The 23,416-nt window shown below is 40.0% G+C and overlaps 1 protein-coding gene across 3 annotated transcripts in view; it reads left to right on the forward strand.

Moving 5' to 3' along the window:
* Window positions 1-23,416, forward strand: part of LOC149541067 (Leucine-rich repeat (LRR) family protein) — a 243,758-nt gene that overhangs the window by 184,438 nt on the left and 35,904 nt on the right. For all 3 annotated transcript variants that reach the window (XM_089802058.1, XM_089802059.1, XM_089802060.1), the window contains exons 18-19: window positions 196-292; window positions 455-529. In XM_089802058.1, the coding sequence (XP_089658184.1) occupies window positions 196-292; window positions 455-529 (172 nt within the window). The remainder of the gene's footprint in view (window positions 1-195; window positions 293-454; window positions 530-23,416) is intronic.

The following is a 23,416-nucleotide window of genomic DNA, read 5'->3' on the forward strand; positions in this document are numbered from 1 at the left end:
TTAAGGAAATTGTAGCATTTAATTCTACTTCAATTTGAGGTTTTTCTTTCAGGTATATCTTGAATTCATTTCCTTCAGTTTCAGGCAGATGTATTTACAATAAATTTCTTTTAATTAAAGGAACCTAAGACAACTTTGTGTTCGGGTTCTGGAGTCATGCATATGACGCCTGCTGAATGTCTTTCTTCATTGCAGGCGGATGCATTTGCAAGAATTGCCTTTTGATTTAAAGAACTTGCGACAGTTGCGCATTCTTGATTTAAGTCAGAACTCTTTATCTGCGATTCCAGAGGTACGTTTTTAGTGCCTGTTGAATCTTGACAGCTTAAGAACATTGATATAATAGGGAGGAAATTTGGGTTTGTTTTCATATTATGCTATCTGTATTATTTGCCATTTATCACTGTGATAATAGCAATTTGAAAATAATCTAATATATGGTACTCATTGACAGAGTTTCCAGCAGTTAACGTGTCTTGAGGAACTTGATCTATCTGACAACAATATTACAATGCTTCCCCCAGAGCTGGTTGTTTCTCTTTACTTTCCTCCCTGTATTTACTTCTGTATACTATTTTTTATATATTCTGCCTTTGTTTCATCAGTTGTTTAACGATAAAATTTCTATATACGTTTGTTATCCAGAATGACACATTTTCTTGTAGCATGTCTTTGTTAAAATTTGAGCCCAGAAATCAATGATGATAATCAACAATAAGAAAGAGACAAAACTGAAACAATGAACACCGGAAATATCTTAGGAAAACCCTTTTAGAGAGAAGGGAAAAACCCAGCCACACAACAAAAATACCATTTTATTGATAATAAAATTCAAGTGTACAATTCCTATCGCTTGATGCGATATATATAACTTAATGAGAAACTCTTCACATACCAACCGAAGGTCTCTTCAATTTCCTAAAACGTGACTCGTTATTGCAATTACAACTCTTTGAATTTCCATGCCTCAATAATGCATGTTGAATGACACATGTCATTACTTTAATATTACAAATTAAGCATAAGTGTCCTTTTCAGTTGAACGTGACAAAAATAGTGATAACACCCATATTTCCAGAGATAAAGACCTCTATTGCAGCTACCATCTTCAACACTCCCTCTTCGCTAGAGAGAGATCTTTAGCGGAACAATCACACAAGACTGCAACCAAAATGTCAATGATAGAATCTCTTCACAGATCTTATAAGATTCATGAAATTACTCAACACAAAAACTTATAACAATCACACATTGTTAATAATCATGGAATCACTCAACATGAAAACCTGTATCAATTACTCATTGTTAATAATCATGGAATCACTCAACATGAAAACCTGTAACAATTACTCATTGTTAATAATCATGGAATTACTCAACAGAACATATTTGTAAGACTCATAGCTAAGCCTTTAATCACGGAATCTCTCAACATGAACTGTCATGGAATCTCTCAACATGACATCCTACTCCTAGCATAGAATCTCTCAACGTGATGACATCATGGACTCTCTCAACATGATGTTCACTTTCACATAGTGAATGAGTTATCATAGTTGATCTTACAATCTCATTGTTGATTTCACATGAATGTAAATATATATAACAAAACAAGACTTAGTTCCATTTAAGTCTCAAAATCACAAGCATATATGAGAATGAAGGGGATTCCATAAGTACTCCCTCTTAATTATGAAGCCTCCCTCTGAAGCCAAAAAAAAAAAAAAAAATCCCTCTAAAGCTCAACATCTTCCTCGTAATTAAAGCAAAGTATTGTCTTTCTTGTTGCATTCTACAACAATGAGAGATAGAATAATAATTCATAAAATCAATTTATCATATAAAGATCAATGCTACCAGCATACATAGATCAATATAGAATATACACAATTATGAAGTGATACATTATGATTTCTTTTATCAAAATTAAACCAGTATGCACATCGTAGAACTTGCTAATCAAGTCTTCAAGTTCAATCTTTGACATAGTCATTGAAACCATTGGAGATTAATTGGTTAGCACTTACAGCTTCTTTGCACAATGTCAAGTCAGAATACATATGAAACAAAACATATAATATAAATAAGAACACTAATAAAGCATCCTGCAGAATTAAACACATAACCTGCACATAGGATCAATACCAAATTAAGTAATTTATGTTTTCCATAACACACAGACACACAGACACACACACACATATATTACCTTTCGGCAATCTAGAGAACATCTTCTCTACTCGATGGTAATACACACACTCATTGAGGGCAAGGCTGAAATGGCAGAGGAATCATCAAAAGGAGTTTACGGTCTCCGTAACAATTACTCCTATCTCTTCATGTACTTCTTTTCCAAATCAAAACCGATGGGATATTTAAAGCACTAGATATAGTGGAAGGAAACCCTACAAACATCAATCTTTTTCTGATTGATCATATGATCAAGAATGTCTTCTAAGCATCAATGAGTTTGACTCATAACTCAGATTGCATACACGTGATCAAGAAAAAAGATCAAGAATGTTAGAAATCAATCACAATCATAAAAAAAAAAAAACAGAACTATATTCTTGGTATCGTTTCACTTTCTAGATAGCTGTTTAGACACATACGGATCAAGATTGCAAGGAAATAGAGGTCGATGCTTGACTTCCCATGCAAACCGACGACTCCTGCTATCCTCTTCATCTTCAAATTTGATTGAACTTCTGCCATTATTTCCTTGTATACTTTTCACCCTTCATGTGGCCATAAAAAAACCCGATATTTTTCCTTTGAATGGAATCTCTTTGATAGAGAATGATTTCAATCTTCAACAAAAAAACCAATGCAACTCTGTATACAATGAGATATCTAAATCAAGCTCGATAAAGAAATGCAGAGTTATGATGCTATAATCAACTAAAAAAAACTTAGGTTGTTCTCGTTTTCGCTTAACATGAGCTATGTCATGAATAGGTCCAAAAATCACACCAAGAATGATCTCTAATAGCAGCATAAAATGAATGTGTGTTTGAGCGAAATCCAATAGTTTTTCCAACCGCGATTCACATACACATGCACATAACTGATGCCAATGACTTTTCAATTTCCAGCATTGGCTTCCTCACATAATGCCTCTCATCTGGTGATACTAAATTCACGATGATGGTTACTTAGAGGTGAGTAAAGTTACCATGCTGGAACTCGCATATATTGGCCAAGACATAAACATCGAATATGTGGATATTTCGGTCAAATCGATGAGCAAAAGTCACTAGAATTTTCTAAGAAAAATGACAACTTAGATCTATTATTCAGATCTGAAAACATTCGCTGCTCACTGCAAGCATCTTCAAATATAAAGGCAGAGGAAGATGCTACCAAAACTAGGCAAGAAATAGTAGCCCAATGAGGAGAACACCGCCAGCAAATTTCCGATCATGCAAACTGGAGATCGCCTACTCTGAGTAGTTCTCGACTTATGATTGATGCCAAGGATGAATGGCAGAGATGAATACGAGTGATTGAAAACTTATTGGTCAACCTTGACATTGTTAGCCGACTGGATGGTTCCGGCGGTATTTTATATTCTGTAGCCGACGGTCCGGCGGTGTTCCTGTAGCCGACGGTCCGGCGATGTTTCTGTAGCCGACGGTCCGGCGGTGTTTCTGTAGCCGATGGTCCGGCGGTGATTCTGTAGCCGACGGTCCGGCGATGTTTCTGTATTTTGTAGTCGACGGTCCGGCGGTGTTTCTGTATTTTGTAGCCGACGGTCCGGCGGTAAATAGTTTGTAACGGATAGAATAATTGTGGCCGACGGACTCCTTCGGGAAGGTTCGGCAGTAGTATTTATATCCCGTCTGGGATCATTGTAAATCATAATTCATCTACTATTGCGAATATTATTCTGCTATTCTTGTCTGTACGTGTTGACTTCTTTACCTGTACGGTAAACATTTGGCGCCGTTGCCTTATGAATCTGGAAGGTGGGAGGAATGAAGATTAATGCCAAATCAGCTTAATAAGGATCGGAATAAGGCGAAGGGAAAAGATGGAATCCGTATTGCGTAAGAGAATTTGATTCTGGCACAGCAAGCCGAACGCCGCCGGAGATTCCAGAAGATTGCTGACGGAAACCGAAGTGCGGAGGAATTGTTGAAGGAGACTCGGCAGCGAGTAGAATTGGTGGACGAAGCACGGGAGGAGTTCCTGAATTTGTGTTCGCTGAGGGAAGAAAATTCAGACGGAAGAGCATCAACTCACACGGCTCGCGGTGCCGACGGAGCACGAGCGTGGAGTGACCTCTTCGTCCAGGATAGACTTCCGCGGGAAACAATTTCGGAGGATCCTCCGTCTTCACCAAGGGTTGCAGCTGTCGACACCTCCGGTGTGGGAGTGCTGACTGCCGGTGTGGGAGTGCAGACCACCGGTGTGGGAGTTCAGCCTGCCGGTGTGGGAGTGCCGACCACTGTAGGAGTGCAGACCTCCAGAGTTATGGCAGGACCCAAAGAAAAATTACCGAAATTTGAAGGCGATGGTATAGTCGACCCCCTCCGACATTGTAAGACATGTGAGACGATTTGGCGAGCAAATGGAATCACAGATGCCGACGAATGGGCCAGACAATTCTTGGCAACCCTACGGGGTGTCGCGATTGATTGGTTTTCGGATATGGATCCGCAGAAGTTGGATACATGGGATAACATTAAAAAGGAGTTCTTGGCCGAATTTAAACTCTTGCGGGATGATAATGAAATTGTAGCAGAAATTTTCAATACCAAGCAAGGGAAGCACGAAACTGTTCGTGTCTACGCCAGGAGATTGAAAGACTTAATAAACAAAATGGAAAGCAAGCCAGTGGACGGATTGTAGAAAAGGTGGTTTGTGGACGGCCTACGCTCGAAGTTGCGGAGGAAAATGAAAATTGTGCCACCGTCATCATATGTGGACACGTATAACAGAGCACTGGACCTTGAAAGTGAGCAGAAGACAAAGAAGAAGAAAACTAGCTCCTTTGATTCTGATGACGACGAGCCTGCCGGAGATGATAGTAGCGACAACGAAGGCAGCAACAAAAAGGTTCCTGCCTTATAGAAGGATATGGTTCGAATGATGAAGGAGTTTAAAAATATGCAAAGAGAACCAAAAAGTAATGAATTGTGGTGCACGGAATGTAAGACCGATTGTCATACTAAAGGATCGTGTCCGAAGAACCAATTCTGTGACATCTGTCAGATCATGGGACATTCGACAAAGGACTGCCCCTTTAACATGAAAACAAGAGGATCTCCGCAGCTGCTTCTTACACAGGAGGCCTCTCCGTCAGGTAGCAACAGAAACACGAATGCCATTGACGCTACATCTGGAGGCTACAGGAAGAATCGGCGTGGACAAAATAACAACAATAATAATACCAATAGAAGCAGAAGCCGGATTCAGTATGATGCAAACGGACGACCAATTATTCAGTGCAGAGCATGTAACTTGTGGGGACATTTTGCGCGGGAATGTCCAACAGCAAATACACCCCAATTATTATGCAGATGGTGCGGACCCGGTGATCACGAAGATTCCAAGTGTCCAAAGGCTGGAGTAAATTTGATCACTGTTGGCATGGATATAGAGGAGGTTCTGGCAATTACACGGAGGCAAACAGAGGAAAAGAGAAAAGCGGGGGAAGCACAGGCGGAAATTGCAAAGGCATCGTCGGTGGGGACATCTCAGTTGAAGGATATTACCGGCACCTTGGCAAGGAACTTTGCAGAACAAAACATTGTACGATAGATCCTACAAACGGAGATACCAGTCAAGATAAGTGACCTCCTTCTCACAATGCCCCGGTTACGGACGGCCATTCTGAATCATACACCGTTTTCAAAAGCAACGGAGGACACAGGAAGGGACAGTAGGGAAGCGACGGCAACAGACCCAATGCTGCTGGCACTCACCTCCGGACGGCATCCAGCGGTCGTCGAGATGGGGATTTTGGGAAATGTTTTGATAGAGACAATTGTTGACGGAGGGTCCGGCGTGAATGTGTTGCCGGAGGATACTTGGAAGAAGTTGGGAAAGCCGACGTTGTGGCCACCTGCATTTCAGTTGCTCACGGCAGACCAACATGGAATCAAACCATTGGGAATTCTGAAAGCGCAACTGGTAACAATTGGTACGCAACCATTTTTATTGGATTTTGTAGTCATTCCATTAAAAAGAAAAGGCTATGATGCTATTCTGGGACGGGATTGGTTGGTGCAAGCAAAAGTAAAACATGATTGGAAACGCAATACCCTATCAATGGAGTGCGGAGGCAAAAGATTCATAATTGACCTGCACACGCAAATGGTTGGCGAGGAGGTAGCATTGTCAGATTTTGACACTGAAGGTGAAAGTGATGACGAAGGAAAGAGGAGAACGGAACCGGATGAAGGAGGAGTATTGAGACTTGACGGAGGACCGAATGACGACGACCTGGACTCGGTTAATGGCCTGTACCACTGGCAGATAGAAGACTACGAACTCTTTCCGAGTTGCAATATGCTAAGGGTCGACGAAGATGAGAAAAAGGAGGAAAATGAATGTCCGGAGGAATGCAGGGAAGTGGAAGAAGGAAAAGTTGCCATGGCTGAAGCTGAGGGGAAGAACATACAGTCTGAACACAGAAAAACGAAAAATCCCACTGTCCGGTACATGGTGAATGGACCACGCGGAAAGAAAAGGTTACACCGTAGCGTAAGATTAGTGGAGGGGCACCGACAGTAAAGAAATAACCCAGTTGCGCGACGACCACAGGCACAGTGGGTGACGGAGGTGGCACAGAACAGACGTAAGGTGTACAACGGTCGGAATGAAACCAAAGTGAAAAAGTTTAAGGGCAGATGGGTTGGACCATATCAGATTCGGAAGGTCGGCGACAATGGAGCAATCAGATTATCAACTTTGGACGGGCAGAAGGTACCTCCGGCAGTCAACAGATCCAAATTCAAAAACTATGTTGTCAGGAAGACTCCGTCGTCGTTGCAGAATGGCGACGCCTGGAGGCAAAATGGAGGTACCTTTGTTATTTGATTTCTTTTAGGAGGAAAAAAAAAAAAAAAATATTGAAGCCGCGGAAAGACCCTGCGGGTAGCACCTACCGGAGGCCCCGCGGGCAACACCTGCCGGAGGCCCCACGGGCAGCACCTGCCGGAGGCCCCGCGGGCAAGTTAGACCCTGCGGGCAACACCTGCCGGAGGTCCCGCGGGCAAGTCTACCCGCGGACAACACCAAACAGAGGCCCTGCGGGCAACACCTTCCGCGAAGAAAATAAAGCCCCGCGGGCGACAGAGAAGAAATAAAGCTCCGCGGGCGTTTGCGAAGATGGAAAAGCTTCCGCTGAAGAAACACCTGAAGCAAATGTTGTCTCAGGGGACACAATCATTGTCAGATTTGCAGGGTTCAGCTTTGGAAATTTTTAAGCAAATGCAGCAAGCAAGCGATCTCCAAGCCAACGGTAAATTTAGAGCCATGAAACAGGTGCACAGAAGATTATGAGTGGGTAGTGGCGGTTAGCGAAAATTTGATCACGAAGGAAGAGAGAGGAATTGAAACTAATGATCCGCGGGGAGAACAGGAAGGCCGCGGGCGATGCCAGGAAGGCCGCGGGTGAGGACAGAAAGGCCGCGAGCGCCAGTCAAAGGTTCAGTACCTAAAAAAAAAAAAAAAAAAAGTCGACAGAATCAAGTTGTTCAGAATGAGTGACAGATGATGCCAAAGGGAAGGGGACGCATCCGTAGTTGCCAGAAAGAGTGCAGAATTGGCAGATAATGACAGAAATGGTGTGATCCGTGCATATCTATGTGGGTTGCGAAGTGTTAATCTGGTCTTGGCGGCGAGGGGCGCTGCCCCAGGACCCCGCAAGGGTGCTGCCCCTCGACCCTGCCAGGGGCGTTGCCCCCTGGACCCCCAGTCGTGGCGGATATCAGTCTTGGGAGTCTGACCAGTTGAGAAGAGTTGAAGTTGCTGCAGGCATGGACTTTCTGTGTACTAGAGGCAGTGGGAGCAAGTGTTGGCTGTGAGGCTGTCTTGGTGGATGCGTAGAGAGCTCGGGAGGAGCTGATCATCTAGTTGGAGGTAGTGCAGCGACACTTGGCTTAGGGTACCAAGGAATTGAAAACAGAGAAAGCAGCACAGGTGGCTATCAAGGTCAGCTTGAGGAGATAGTATTGTGTTAGCAGAGGCTACAGATGTAACGGGATGAATGTGGAAGTGATGTGATAGAAGCAGATTTCTCTTGTTGTAGTCACTCTGTTAATGTATTTTGTTTGTTAATTTGTCTCAGATATTTTGTCAGTCGTTAGGAGACGACTTTTCTTTTTGGGGGGATGGTGTTAGTCGACTGGATGGTTCTGGCGGTATTTTGTATTCTGTAGCCGACGGTCCGGCGGTGTTTCTGTATTCTGTAGCCGACGGTCCGGCGGTGTTTCTGTATTTTGTAGCCGACGGTCCGGCGGTAAATAGTTTGTAACGGATAGAATAATTGTGGCCGACGGACTCCTTCGGGAAGGTTTGGCAGTAGTATTTATATCCCGTCAAGGATCATTGTAAATCATAATTCATCTACTATTGCGAATATTATTCTGCTATTCTTGTCTGTATGTGTTGACTTCTTTACCTGTACGGTAAACAGACATAACCAAATGGTAATAAAAGATCCGATTAATCTTCTCATACTTAGGACACAAGGATGCAATGCAGCTACCAAGAATAACTGACATCAAACAATCATTTATCTGAGTATTATTATTAATACTGAAGACGAAAAAATAGTTTGAAGAAAATAGCATGAATCAATATTAAAGAGCAATAACCAGTTTGATTAAAGATCAATAGAAGCACAAATATGATCATATCAGAAAAAAGTAAGATAATTGAAAACGTATCTGATCGAAGTAACGATACTTCCTTGACATAAAATCACCGGAGTCACTTAGACTTCATAGTGGTGATGTGAACACTGGGAATGCTCGCTTTTTTATATGGAATCTCTAAGATGTAAAGAAGGCTTCATCTCGATGCCAGGTGAATTGTCTGTTTCTTTGCTTGCCCTTGAGCATCAACATTTCTAAACCTCTTTTCGCCACAGATTGTAATTGAAACCCCGGATCTCGTACTCCTTGAACAACTTGACTGGAGGTACTTTCATGGCAGAGTTTCACGAACACTGTTGATTGCTATTATCAAAACTAGGCTCTGATACCATGTTAAAACGTGAGTCCAGAAATCAATGATGATAATCAGCAAGAAGAAAGAGACAAAACTGAAACAATGAACACCAGAAATATATTGGGAAAACCCTTCTATAAAGAACGGAAAAACCCAGCCACACAACAAAAATACCATTTTATCGATAATAAAATTCAAGTGTACAGTTCCTATCGCTTGGTGTGATATATATAACTTAATGAGAGACTCTTCACATACCAACCAAAGGTCTCTTCAATTTCCTAAAACGTGACTCATTATTACAATTACAACTCTTTGAATTTCCATGGCTCGATGCATCTTGAATGACACATGTCATTACTTTAATATTACAAATTAAGCATAAGTGTCCTTTTCAGTTGAAGGTGAGAAAAACAGTGATAACATCCATATTTCCAGAGATAAAGATCTCTATCACAGCTACCATCTTCAACAATCTTCTTATGTTAGAACCCACCATTGAAGAGAAGAATAGGAATAAGTATACTTGTGTTCTTTGACCTTTCTTTAATGGTGGAAACAATCTCCAAAAGAACTTTTAAAAGCAGGCAAGAGTGAAGTTCAAACAATTCACTCATTAGATGACATGTAGATCGAAGTTGAGAGAATATTTGTTTTCACATGAAGAAGAGAACAACTAAAATTCACAAATTGCAGCATAGTTGTCTCTAATTGAAGTTCAAACAACTCACTCATTAGATGACATGTAGATCAAAGTTGAGAGAATATTTGTTTTCACATTAAGAAGAGAACAATGAAAATTCACAAATTGCAGCATAGTTGTCTCTAATTGGGTCTGTGGAATATCCCATTGGACTTGACTAGATTAATTGCTATATTACGACAACTTGTTCCCGTCAAGCTTGCTATTGCTTGGTGTCCATTAAGGTAAAAGTATCCAAATCAAATAATTACAAAAAAAAAAAAAAAACAACGCATTTTGGAGTGATTTCTTTAGTATGCAGGGAAAGTGATGAAGTAAAAGACGCAACCTTTAAAAACAAAACTATGTATTTTTTTTTTGATTGGTAAACGACCGAGGCCTTTTGGATTATATAAAATTTAGGAAAAAAATTACAAATTTTAAGTACCTTCGTTCAAATGGGCATTGCTAGGAAAGAATGGAGAAGAAAACCTCCAATCTTGCCTAGGACTTTCGTCCTATACACTTTTTACATATTAAAAGGGGCATCCCCCAATTTGTATCTATCTAGATCCGAATCTCTGTATCTAAATAATTACTTTTACAAATGTTTACATTCATACGGGCACTAATAGGAAAGAACGGAGGAGTAAACCTCTAGTCTTTCTCGGAACACTTTTACATCTTAAAAGGGGCATACCCTAGTTTACATGTGTTCTCTGCTTGTTTCTATTTTAATTTTGAGAAATTAGGAGCATCCTTCTCAAGAATCTGTATGAATTTCTAAATCATATTAGTGATAGAGAGGAGTGGTGAACTTGGAGCTATCGTGTTTGTGAGAAAGGATAAGCTCCCTCCTTCCTTGCCTGCTGTCATTTGCATGAAACTAATTTGAAATGTTAGCATAGAAAGAAAATTTAACTATAACATCTTGTATAGCAGCCATTGTAAGCCTAGTTAACGTGTGTTCTTATGCTTAGGTTTGTACGTTTGAGATGATGGATTATCAGAGTCTGTGTTAGAGGTTTATCAAACAATTAGAGTTAACTATAAGCTTGTTCACTTGTTGATCCTTTAATGATTATCAATTGTTATTAGAAGTGTATTTAGTTTAATTGCTATGTCTTTGATTAATAATTTTCAAATTTGGTTTTATTGCTATTGTTTTAACTAAATAACTTATTAAGCATGTATATCTGTAATTAGAGGGTTTCCTAAGAGACCAGCCTAGGAAAATACAAACAAGTTCCAGCGAGTGTTTTAAAAGATTGAAAGTGAAATCGAAGATAGTGACAAATGAATAGGGTCCAAAGCTGATTGTTCAGCATCACAAATTGAAGACAACCCGAATTATCATAACCATTCAATAATGTAAATGTTAACAAAACCATGGAAGTAAAGCCAGAGACAAGAGTCCATATTTAGCTTGAGATATAAAATTTAGATATATTCAAATCTTCGTATAGAGCAAAGTCTACAAGTTCTAAAAAAACTAGGTATCCAAACAGACTATACAAAGAAGGTCACAATTGTGATGTTCCATTTATTATTGACATGCTTTTACAAGGAATGACGACCAATCATTTACTGGAAAAAACAGTGGAATAATGGTATGTTGGTGTTTGATGACAATGAACCCAATGGATGTTAATTGGTGATGATGGCACGTAGCAAGAGGCTTTAATAGTGGCTGTATGGTATCAGAGATAGGGTTGTACAATGTTTGGGGAATATAGGAGGGATAGCCAGGAGGTCGTACGATAGTGGAAGGAGGGAGGCAATATGGTGAAGGGGAGGGTGATGTACGGTGGTGATGGGTAGATAGGAGTTTGTGCCGTATGGTAGTCTGTACGGAAGCAATGGTGGACAGTCCGTACAATGCAGAAATCAAATAGGTGGGCTGTACAGTAGGCTGTGCGGAAGCAGCAATGATGCAAGTTTACACACGGAATGTATTCGGAAGTTAAGTGGGTCATATGGTGTGTGATGTGTGCTAGAGGACCATTCGGAATGCAAGGATGATTAATGGATGCTTCAACTCGGCTTGAGCAACGATTTGAAAACCCAGATTTATGGTATGAGTGTGTATGGATGGTACAGTGCCATGAGGGATGGAAGGTATTACACGTTGCTTTGCCAATGATTTGGGTCGTGCTCAGAGTTATCAATACAAGTGATTGCATTCACTAGAGACACCAAACAATGCCAGTACAAATATCGAAAACCAACTCACAGATTGATGCAAATATAAGTATTTGCCAACAAAGATAGTGCGTGGAATTGCCAGTTCCGAGCAAAGTGACACAACAATGGAATAGGGTGAGGGTTGAATCCCACCGAAACTGGAAAGCCAAGTAGGGAAGATCTTTCACTTCTGAAATAGTGAACAACAGAGAATGCCAACGGGAATTTGCAGTACAAAGAAATAATCCAAATCGCATGCCTGTGACTACCTAAATGCCGTGCTTAAATACTTGTCGGGAAATCCTTCCGAGGGTGTACAAAGATAGCTAACGACCAAACTTACCTATGGAAACAATTAAATTAGAAATGGGTTTGAGATATATTAAATCAATCGACGAGAGAGTTGAACCTGCGAGAGAGTTGAAAATGACAAGATAGCTCTTGTAAGAAATGGAAAGAGGAAAGAAGGAGAGAAAGAGAACTGAAAAGAAGAAAAACAAATGAACCACTCCGAGAAGCCCAAAACTGAAAGAGGAAACTCCTGCAAAAAGAACCATTGTGAGGAGGGCAAAAGAAAGCGAACAAGAGAAGAAATGAGCTAAACATCCAAGTTTTCTTCCATCTAACAGTACTCTCCATGCTCCTTCAGTCGACATAGATACACGTGTTGGTGGTGGTGAGAAGAAACATCCAGCTGCGAGTGATTTGCTCCATAATAAGAGCCCTCTTGTCTTTCATTATCAAGATTACAAAGACTTCCACCGGAGTGTCCAAAACATTGTACTCGCTCCTTTTGTGGATGCAGAAGTTGTTGTGAATATTTCCTAAAACAACATCCAACTCACAGAGAAAAGGACCCTCAAAAACAGCCTTGCAGAAATCCCTAAGGGCAAGAATATCCCTATCCACCTGAAGGATGGTAGCAACAAACATGGCGACAATGTCAGAGTTTTTCTTGGGCCTATTAGCCTAAGTTTAGAACTACTCACCTAGGATAATCTTGATGGCACAATAAATTAGGCCATCCTTGGGCTTTGTTGGGTGGATATTTTGCAACTAACAATTTTGGGTAAAAATCTAGTCGCAAAATAGGATGACCAATCACAATGTGTGAGATAGAGACTCTCAAACCTTTAAGGGAAGACTCCGCCTTCTTATCGTTCCTTGGATCAACTCAAGGTAAGCAAGAAGTCGAGAGATTTTATAAAATGGGTGTTACCAATATTCTTTTTTCTTATCTTTCAAGAAAGAATCCTCTTATTCGTAGAGCAAATAATAGGTAGGGTGAATCTCTAACCACACTTCTATCAAGAGCTGGAAACAGTGATATCGATAAACCTTCACTAACTCAAAGGCTAGCTAAAAATGTACTGGTTTGGCTCTAAGTCCGCTCGTACTTCTATATGGAAAAGCTTTACAATTAGGGCACAAAGACTCCTAAAAGTAACAGTAACTTAACTATTTTGCAAATTAAGAGAGAAGTATAAGCTACAGACAAACCTTCTAGCTATATATTTCCACAATTGCTCTTGGTCAAAGCTCTGGCTCCAATTGCTTCTTAACTCTTTTATATTCAATTCACAAAATACAATTACCTAGAACACAAGATAACTTGAATCAAATATAACTTAGATGAATTGTAGATAAAGCTTATAACTCATACAAGTAACAATCTCACTTAATCAAAGTTAAGTCTCAAATGCTACTTTGTATTCACTTTTCTCTCAAAATAGTGCTACACAAACAAAGTTCTGCTAGCACAATTTTTCCAGAGCTCTCTTGCATAAAGATAAGGATGATTTTTACAATGAGGGGGCACTCCTTTATATAAGCACAGGAGTTGGGAAGAAAGCGGAGGAAAAATTGGGAGCAACTCAACCAACTTTGACTTAGTCTAACTAGAAGAGAAATTTTAGGGTTACATGCAATTGAACATGCAACTCATGTTACATCTTTTTATGCACATGTAACTCGCATTACATGTAATTACATCCTTTCATGCAACACATCCTCTCCAACTACAAACATGAAAGCAGAAGAAAGAAGTTGGAAGAGAAGGAAAATATCTTGGGAATTGTTCTGAAAGGCCTTGTACTTGATGATGCATTCCCGGATGATCACATGATTGGGAGTTCTTGTACTTTGTAGTGCTGCATTCACCTTGATAGCCATGGTGTTGTGTCTTTTGATAACCACTGACTTTGTTTGATGAATTGTCTGTTGTCATGTGGAAACTTGATGTGATCCAATTTTTTCTCGTTCAAGTTGTCGTGAATTCTCCTTTGTAGAGTAGCACAAATTGGAGTCTTTGATACTTTGAAAAACCTTCTCGATGGTGTCCGGATGTAAACTCGGAACAACTTTCCATCAGCACCTTCAACTTTTTTTTTTGAAGTGAAGTGCTTGACGCATGGGAATGCCTGCAAATGATAACTTTTGACTTTAAATGTGTGACCTTTAGTCAGAAATGAGTTCTCTAGATGACATTACTATGATGTCCCCTTCTAGTTGACATTATGTCAGTTAAATAGATTGGCCTATAATAGACCCTCGTAGGCTGGTGAGGTTGGATAGAGGGTCATCTGGGGGGGGGGGGGGGAGCTTCTTCTTCAGTGGTCAGAGCTATGCAGGATTGGTGTTCGTTTGAAGTCTTTTGGACCTCACATGCAGAACTTACTATTTATAGTAAGACAATGGGTGATTGAGATGGACCCCTGCTATTTTTAGAATTAAGGATTGGTCATATGTAGAATCCTCATTCCAGTTTACAGTTCAGACGGTGTGGAAAACAGATGAGTAATAAGGGAGATATTAATATTTGTTTGGCTAAATAAATATTAATAGTTTGAGCTTATATTATTAAGTTATAAGATGATTTTTATTTTATAACTTAAATCACTTAAGTGAAGGGTCAAGTTATATTAGATGGGGCCAAGTGAACAATTAATTTAAAAGAATTATTGGTGCGCCAACTATTGAGTTTTAAGAATTTTTGATCATTGTGATTTTGCCTTTGAGAAGGGGTTTTCAGCTGTGCCATTGAAGAACATAGTTTTTCTATATGTTCATCATTTGAGCCAGTGAAATACTTGGTGAATTTGATAATTCAGAGAGAATCTCATATAGAGGTTCTGATTGTGCCCCAACAGTACGTATTTCAGTATTCATCTATTTGCAAAACAAAGAAGAGAAAAGTTGCAGTTGTGAATAGTGGGCATGAACAGTGCCGTGAACAGTAAAATTTGCAGCTTCATCAATAATTTTCAGCTACCTCAAATTGCGTCCTTTGCCAGTGCATACCAGCTTATAGCAGCAGTCTACGAATCAGAAAACAGGTTCTAGTTTGTTGTGGCACTTGCTTTTCATTAGTATTTTTATAAAAAAAATGAGTATTCATTGTACTTGACCTTTAATAGTGAATTCAATTCGAGTTGCAGCAGTTGTTTCATTGTTTCCGAGTTCCAGAATTATATTGCATTTGTTTCTTTGTTCAAAAACCATTGAAAATTCCAAATAAACTATAAAATTGCAAAAGAAAAAAAGGGTCATTAACGATTTCAGCAGGTAGAGACCAATTGGGGTTTCTACATTGGTATAAGAGCCAAAATCCTGCCATCTTGTGGGGTTTTACACATTATATGCAGCCGCCTGGGAGTGGCCCACACAGGTACTATACGTGCAGAAGGGCTTGGTTACAGCATAAAGAAAATTTGGGATCAAATCAACTTGCAGGTATGGGTGATAGAATGGAAGGCAACCCACCATGGGATGATAATAGGGAGGCCAGAGAGACTCTGAGGGGAATACAGGAGGGACAACAGAGAATTTCAGACACATTACAGCAGTTGGCTAACGTCATGCAGAATTTGGTACCTCCTAGAAGAGTGAATCAGAATGTAGATGCACATGGAAGAGATCAGGATGATAACAGGAGTGTGGGATCACATAGAGAATCTACACGGACAGTGGATAGGCCTTCAAGGCCTAACTTCTTGGTAGAAGAACCTGATGATGTTGCTAGAGCTGAGGTAGAGCCAGTTTTTTTGATAATGTTATGACTATGCACGATGAGTGGAGTCTACTACCACCAGATGTTAGACAAAACATGAACTTTGATCAGTTCATGAGACAAAAACGTGAGACTGAAAGAAACAGGCAGGAGAGGAGGCCATGTTTCCAGCATAGAGACCTTGAGTTTGCCACAAGCAAGCTTACTCTACCTTATTTTGACGGTAGTGGTACAATTACAGCTAGGTCCTGGATCCATAAATTGGATACTTACTTCACACTGAGGCCTATGATAGAGAGGGATGCAATTAAGTTTGCAAACTTACATTTGGACGGTACTATGCATGAGTGGTGGCACAATGGACTCATCACCCTCCAGCATGATGAGATTACCACTTATCAGGAGTTTGCTGATTTACTTGTGGAAAGGTTTGACAAAAAAGACCTAGAGTTATACTTTCGAGATTTAGCACAGTTGAAACAAACAGGAAACTTAGAAGTGTATATTTCAGAGTTCTTGAAACTATCTTGCATGGTTACTAACATGTCTAATCAGCGGTTAGTAGTCTTGTTTATAGAGGGACTCTTAGAGCCATTGAGGGGTTGGGTCAAGGCATTTGATCCTCCCACACTTCTTACCGCCATCAAGAAGGCTAGAAGTATGGATACTACAGCTACATAGGCCAAATTTGGGACCAAAGGGACATCTTCTTTCAGAGATAATAAAAATTTCAGCAAAGGGAAGGAGAAGTCTGATTTTAAAAATGATTCCAAAGGGAAGACAGCTGCTGCCCCTTTAGATCGTGAAACTCTTAACGATCTAAGGAAGAAAAAACTATGCTTTTATTGTAAAGGTCCCTATGATATGAATCATGACTGTCCTTTGAGGCCTAAGGGAAAGGCAAACCGAGTTATGTGGGCATATTATGAGGAATCAGAATCTGATCATGATGATCAGCTTGCTGGTCAAGAGGAATCAGATGGTGAAATGGGGTTGAATAATGTAGAAAAACTCGATGAGCTGCATTCAGGGAAAGATGGCCACCTTAAGGAGGCATTGCTCACTAGTATACAACAGGATGGTTCATTCTGGATGAGAGGAGTGCTTGCTGGTCAGAAGGTGATTACCTTATTAGATACAGGTGCTGCTCATAATTTTATTGATGCCAAGTTAGTGGAGAAGAGGGGAATCTAGACAGAAGAATTTGAAGGCATCTGAGTCAGAGTGGCAGATGGTTACACTTTAAAGTGTAATAGGATGATCACACAACTTCCATTACGTGTGAATAATTATGAGTTTAAGACTGATTTTTATGTTGTCCAGATGGGAGACACAGACTTGGTACTTGGCATGAAGTGGTTGCATGAGTTGGGGAAGTTCACATTGGATTTGCATGAGATGGAGATGTCTTTCATTGCTCATGGAAAGACACATGTACTTAAGGCAATTAGGGACAGCAACTTCAAGATGATTTCACTAAGGCGTATGGAGAGGTTAGTCTGTCATGATTAGATAGAGTGGCAGCCGAGTATATTCTTAGACCCATACAGCTTGATTCCCAGAAGGTGGAGTATCATCCTGACATTCAAATACTGAGAACCAAACATGATAAGGTTTTTAGTGACATCCCACTAGGTAAACCACCCAATAGAGGTATTGAGCACATCATAGAGCTCGAGGAGGGTGCCAAACCCATTATGATCACACCATATAGGCATCCAAAGCGCCTCAAAGATGAAATTGAAAAGACCATCAAGGATTTACTTGCTATGGGTCATATCAGGCCCAGTAAATCTCCTTTTGCTTCTTCAGTGGTGTTGGTGAAGAAGGATGGCACACTCAGGATGTGCATTGATTACAGGGTCCTGAATAAAAGAACAATAAAAAACAGGTACCCTGTTCCTAGGATCGATGAGTTGATAGATGAGCTCCATGGTGCATGCTTCTTCTCAAAGATAGATTTGAGATCGGGATATCATCAGATCCAAGTGAGAGAGCAGGATATTGAGAAGACAGCCTTCAGATGTCATTGTGGTCACTTTGAGTTTGTAGTTATGCCATTTGGGTTAACTAATGCACCTGCCACTTTCCAGGCTACAATGAACAGGGTCTTTCATCCTCAGTCGAGGAAATTCGTGCTTGTCTTCTTTGATGACATCTTGGTGTATAGCAAAACATGGGAGGAGCATTTGGATCATCTTGACACAGTGTTGGGAATTTTGAGCAGGGAATCCTTATATGTGAAGGAGTCCAAATGTGATTTGGGAATGACAGAGTTGTTATACTTGGGACACATCATCAGTGCAAAGAGATTCATGCAATCATTGAGTGGCCTACACCAGTGAATCTTACTCAGTTGAGGGGATTTTTGGGATTGTGTGGGTTCTACAGGAGATTTGTCAATGGGTATTCCAGGCATGCAGCACCCTTGACGGATTTGATGCGAAAGAGAGCTTTCATATGGACACTGGAGGCACATGAGTGTTTTGATAAATTCAAGGAGTTAATGACTTCTTGTCTAGTGCTAGCTCTACCTGATTTTAGTAAACCCTTTGAGTTGCATTGTGACGCTTCAGGAGAGGGTGTGGGGCCGGTGCTTATGCAGGAAAAACACCCTATTGCATATGAGAGCAGGAAGCTCAAGGGACCAGAGAGGAGCTTCAGCATATACGATAAGGAAATGTTGGCCATAATGCATGCTTTGGCCAAATTCAGGCAATACTTAGTGGGAAGCAAATTTTGCATAAAAACAGACCTTAATAGCTTGAAACATTTCCTAGGGCAGCGAGACCTCAATGACAGATAGCAAAAGTGGGTAAGTAAGCTACAGTCCTATGATCTTGATATCTCTTATTTCAAGGGGACACAAAATGTTGTAGCAGATGCTTTGTCACGTAGACCCCACTTGAGTGTGCTGACGGATATTACTGAGAATTGGAGACATTTGATCCTTGCAGAGTATGCAAAGGATACATGGGCATCAGGATTTATTGATGGATCCATTCAGGATGGTGAGTTTACCCTTGTGAATGAGCTCATCATTTACAAAGGGCGTATTTATTTGGTACCAGGGTCAGAGGTGAGGAGTATGGTGTTGAGAGTTTATCATGAATCACCTATGGCAGGCCATCCGGGATTCTACAAGACCTACTGGCAGATTCATGAGCGCTTTTCTTGGAAAGGGCTCAAAGCTGAGGTGTTGTATATTAGAGAGTGTCCTACCTGTCAGCAGAATAAACAAGAATACTCATACCCAGTCGGTTTACTACAGTCGCTTCTGATTCCTGATAGGAAGTGGGAGTGCTTGTCCATGGATTTCATTACAGGATTGCTGAGGGCACAGGGCAGAGACTGTATTTATGTTGTCGTTGATCGGCTTACGAAGTTTGCACACTTCTTTCCGATCACTACTACATACACTGCTACATAGGTGGCAAAGTTATTCTTTCGTGAGGTTTTCAGGTTGCATGGCTTACCACGGAGTATTGTCAGCGATAGGGACAGCAGGTTCATGAGTCACTTCTGGCAGGAGTTATTCAGATTATGTGGGATAGAGCTTACTCCGAGTACTAGCTACCACCCCCAGACAAACGAACAGACTGAGATAGTCAACAAATGGGTGGAGGGATAGCTCAGGAATTACATTGCAGGTCAGCAGAGGGCTTGGGTTAAGTGGATACACCTATGCGAGTATTGTTACAATTCCACTTATCACATGTCCATTCGGATGTCACCTTTCATGGCATTATATGGGTATGAAGCACCTAACTTCATGGATTTTTTGTTGGCGAATAACAGAGTGCCTAGTGCCGGGGATTTATTGCAGGAGAGCCAAGACATAGTTAAGGCTCTGAAGGAGAACATCACGAAGGCACAGAATCAGCAGAAACAGTATGCTGATCAGAAGAGGACTGAGCGGACATTTGAGGTAGGGGACATGGTTTACTTGATGTTGTAGCCATACCGCCAGTCTACTCTTAAGAAGAGTGGCACTGAGAAATTGAAGCCACGATACTATGGACCTTTCCGGGTAATCAAGAGAGTTGGAGAGGTAGCTTATGTGTTGGATTTGCCAGCTGAGAGCAAGGTCCGTAATGTATTTCATGTGTCACATCTCAAAAAGGCGTTAGGACACAATATTGTTCCTTCTACAGTGCTCCTGCCCTTGGATGATGAAGGGAAATTGGTTTTAGTACCAGAGGCTATCATTGAGACCAGGGAAAGGAATTTGAGGCGGCGTACTATCAAGAAGTACTTGGTCAAATGGAAGGACATGCTGGTTGAGGATGCTACTTGGGAGAGCAAAGAAATTTTATAGCATCCAGAATTGAGATTGCTTGAGGACAAGCAATTTCAGGAAGGGCAGTCTGTGATGTCCCCTTTTAGTTGACATTATGTCAATTAAATAGATTGGCCTATAATAGACCCTCGTAGGTTGGTGAGGTTGGATAGAGGGTCATCTAGGGGGGAGCTTCTTCTTCAGTGGTCAGAGCTAAGCAGGATTGGTGTTCGTTTGAAGTCTTTTGGACCTCACATGCAGAACTTACTATTTATAGTAAGACAATGGGTGATTGAGATGGACCCCTGCTATTTTTAGAATTAAGGATTGGTCATATGCGGAATCCTCATTCCAGTTTACAGTTTAGACGGTGTGCAAAACAGATGAGTAATAAGGGAGATATTAATATTTGTTTCGCTAAATAAATATTAATAGTTTGAGCTTATATTATTAAGTTATAAGATTTTATTTTATAACTTAAATCACTTAAGTGAAGGGTCAAGTTATCATAGATGGGGCCAAGTGAACAATTAATTTAAAAGAATTATTGGTGCGCCAACTATTGAGTTTTAAGTGAAAAATTAAAAAGGGGTGGGAATAGATCTTTATCCCACATTGGCAAAGAAAGTGTGTGAGCTCTCATAACAAAGAATAAAGGAGACTTAAGAGCTCATTCTCTACAGGAAGAAATTATTTCTGATCATTGTGATTTTGCCTTTGAGAATGGGTTTTCAGCGGTGCCATCGAAGAACGTAGTTCTTCTATGTGTTCATCATTTGAGCCAGTGAAATACCTGGTGAATTTGATAATTCAGAGAGAATCTCATACAGAGGTTCTGGTTGTGCCCTAACAGTACGTATTTCAGTATTCATCTATTTGCAGAACAAAGAAGAGAAAAGTTGCAGCTGTGAACAGTGCCCGTGAACAGTGTGCGTGAACAATGCAGGTGAACAGTGCCGTGAACAGTGTGCGTGAACAGTAAAATTTGCAGCTTCATCAATAATTTTCAGCTACCTCAAATTGCGTCCTTTGCCAGTGCATACCAGCTTATAGCAGTAGTCTACGAATCATAAAACAGGTTCTAGTTTGTTGTGGCACTTGCTTTTCATTAGTATTTTCATAAAAAAAATGAGTATTTATTGTACTTGACCTTTAATAGTGAATTCAATTCGAGTTGCTGCAGTTGTTTCAATTGTTTCCGAATTCCAGAATTATATTGCATTTGTTTCTTTGTTCAAAAACCATTGAAAATTCCAAAAAAACTATAAAATTGCAAAAGAAAAAAAGGGTGATTAACGATTTCAGTAGTTAGAGACCAATTGGGGTTTCTACAATTACACATGAAGTGAATTACATGTAAATGCAACATGTAATGAGGAATGCAAAATGAGACGACATGCGAATGCAGATGGAGAATGAACTTACATGTAAGTGCGTATGAAGGATGAGATGAAATGCATAATGACAAAGTAAGTGAAATGACTTGTATTTGGTCATGGAGGTGTAAATGCATATGAAAAGATGGAAATGCAATGCAACTTGAGGCAAAGTGAACTTTATAGTCATTTTTGGTGAAAAGGTGAAGTCAAAGTACATGGAAGATAAAATGGACATCTTTTTGACTTTTCAAAAGTGACTTTAAATCAAAATTGGAGTTTTGAGATACTATTACACGCAATGCTTTTCGTGTAATTGTGCCGTGTGAGTGGATGCGAAAAGTGAGTTGAGTGAAAATGGAATTGGAAAATAGGATTACATGCATGTGCGGATAGTGAATGAGATGCAAAACATGTAATCACATTTGTCGGATGAGATGTGAGGTGTTGTGACAGAAAGAGGGAAATGAAATGTGAAGTGAAGTGAAACATGCTCAAGTTCTTGGGAAAGAACTTACAATTTCTTCCAAAAGGAAAAAAACGAAAAAGTAAGCAAGCAAAAAACGAAAAACAAGCACAAAACAAGCAAGTTACTTTCAAGTGCAGATTCGAATTTGGAATTTGGGAAAATTCCAAAAGTGTGAAAATGAGAGTTCTCATCACTTTTAAAGGCAAAATGCATTTTTCATGGCATATATATGGACATGTGTGCAATAATAAGCCATAATATGCATGCAAATAGCAAGATAAGCATGAATTGATGAGCAAGTTTGAAAATGTTTGCTTACTTGGAGGTTAAAGAGCCAAAATAACAAGTTTTATAGATTTGAAGACCAACTCTCCCTAAATCTGGATTTTCAAACAACTTTTTGACTTTTTCTGTACTTGTGTGTAATGGACATTCAATGGTCGAATTCAAAATGAGAAGGCCAAAAACGTGGTCTCCAAAGACGAGCATGCATTAAAACTAAAAAAAATTCTTGATCCAAATGTATAGGGGGTTGAAATGCCATTTTTGAGTTTTTTTAACAAAAACATGACTTTTTAATGCAAATATTTGGGCCGTTTATCCAAAAATGTGGCCAAAAAATGCATGTTTTATAGTCATTTTTGACTTGTGAATGCAAAAATGACTTTTGCAAATGCTAATACATGGATCCAAATGTAAAAAAGTGGCTTCAAAACATATAAAAGTGGATTAAAACCCCAATTTTCCAGGCGTTTTTAGGAACAACGTGATTAAAAAAAGGCATGAAATAAAAATATTTTGGCTTCTAAAGTTGAAAATGTGTATCACAATGCAATGAGAAACACTTAAAATGCCAAATCTATTCCTCTTTGGGCAAAAACGTGAGCCAAAAATGGTGTTTTTTGAAGATTTTTCCAAAACGTGCTCTTGGAGGGGTTTGGAAAAACATTTTTTAGTAAGATAAATCCATTTTTGATGTTAGAGAACCCATTGCCAAGAAAAAACGACCCTATTAGAGAAAATCTCATGCAAAACCATCAAGTAAATCTCTCACAATCTCCAAAATCGGGTTCTTGGAGGCCCATTACATGTGTTCTTCAAAAATCAGATCATTTAGGAGGAATAACATATTGTAAAATATGCATTTGGTTAAAATCAGACCTTTTAGGATGGAATGTATATTTTAAAAACTCCCCATAAGGCAAATCACACCTTTTGGGAGGCATGACACATT

The sequence above is a fragment of the Cupressus sempervirens genome, chromosome 9 (assembly GCF_028749045.1).
Source record: "Cupressus sempervirens isolate cs-2001-9-10 chromosome 9, ASM2874904v1, whole genome shotgun sequence".
In the NCBI taxonomy this organism is placed as follows: domain Eukaryota; kingdom Viridiplantae; phylum Streptophyta; class Pinopsida; order Cupressales; family Cupressaceae; genus Cupressus; species Cupressus sempervirens.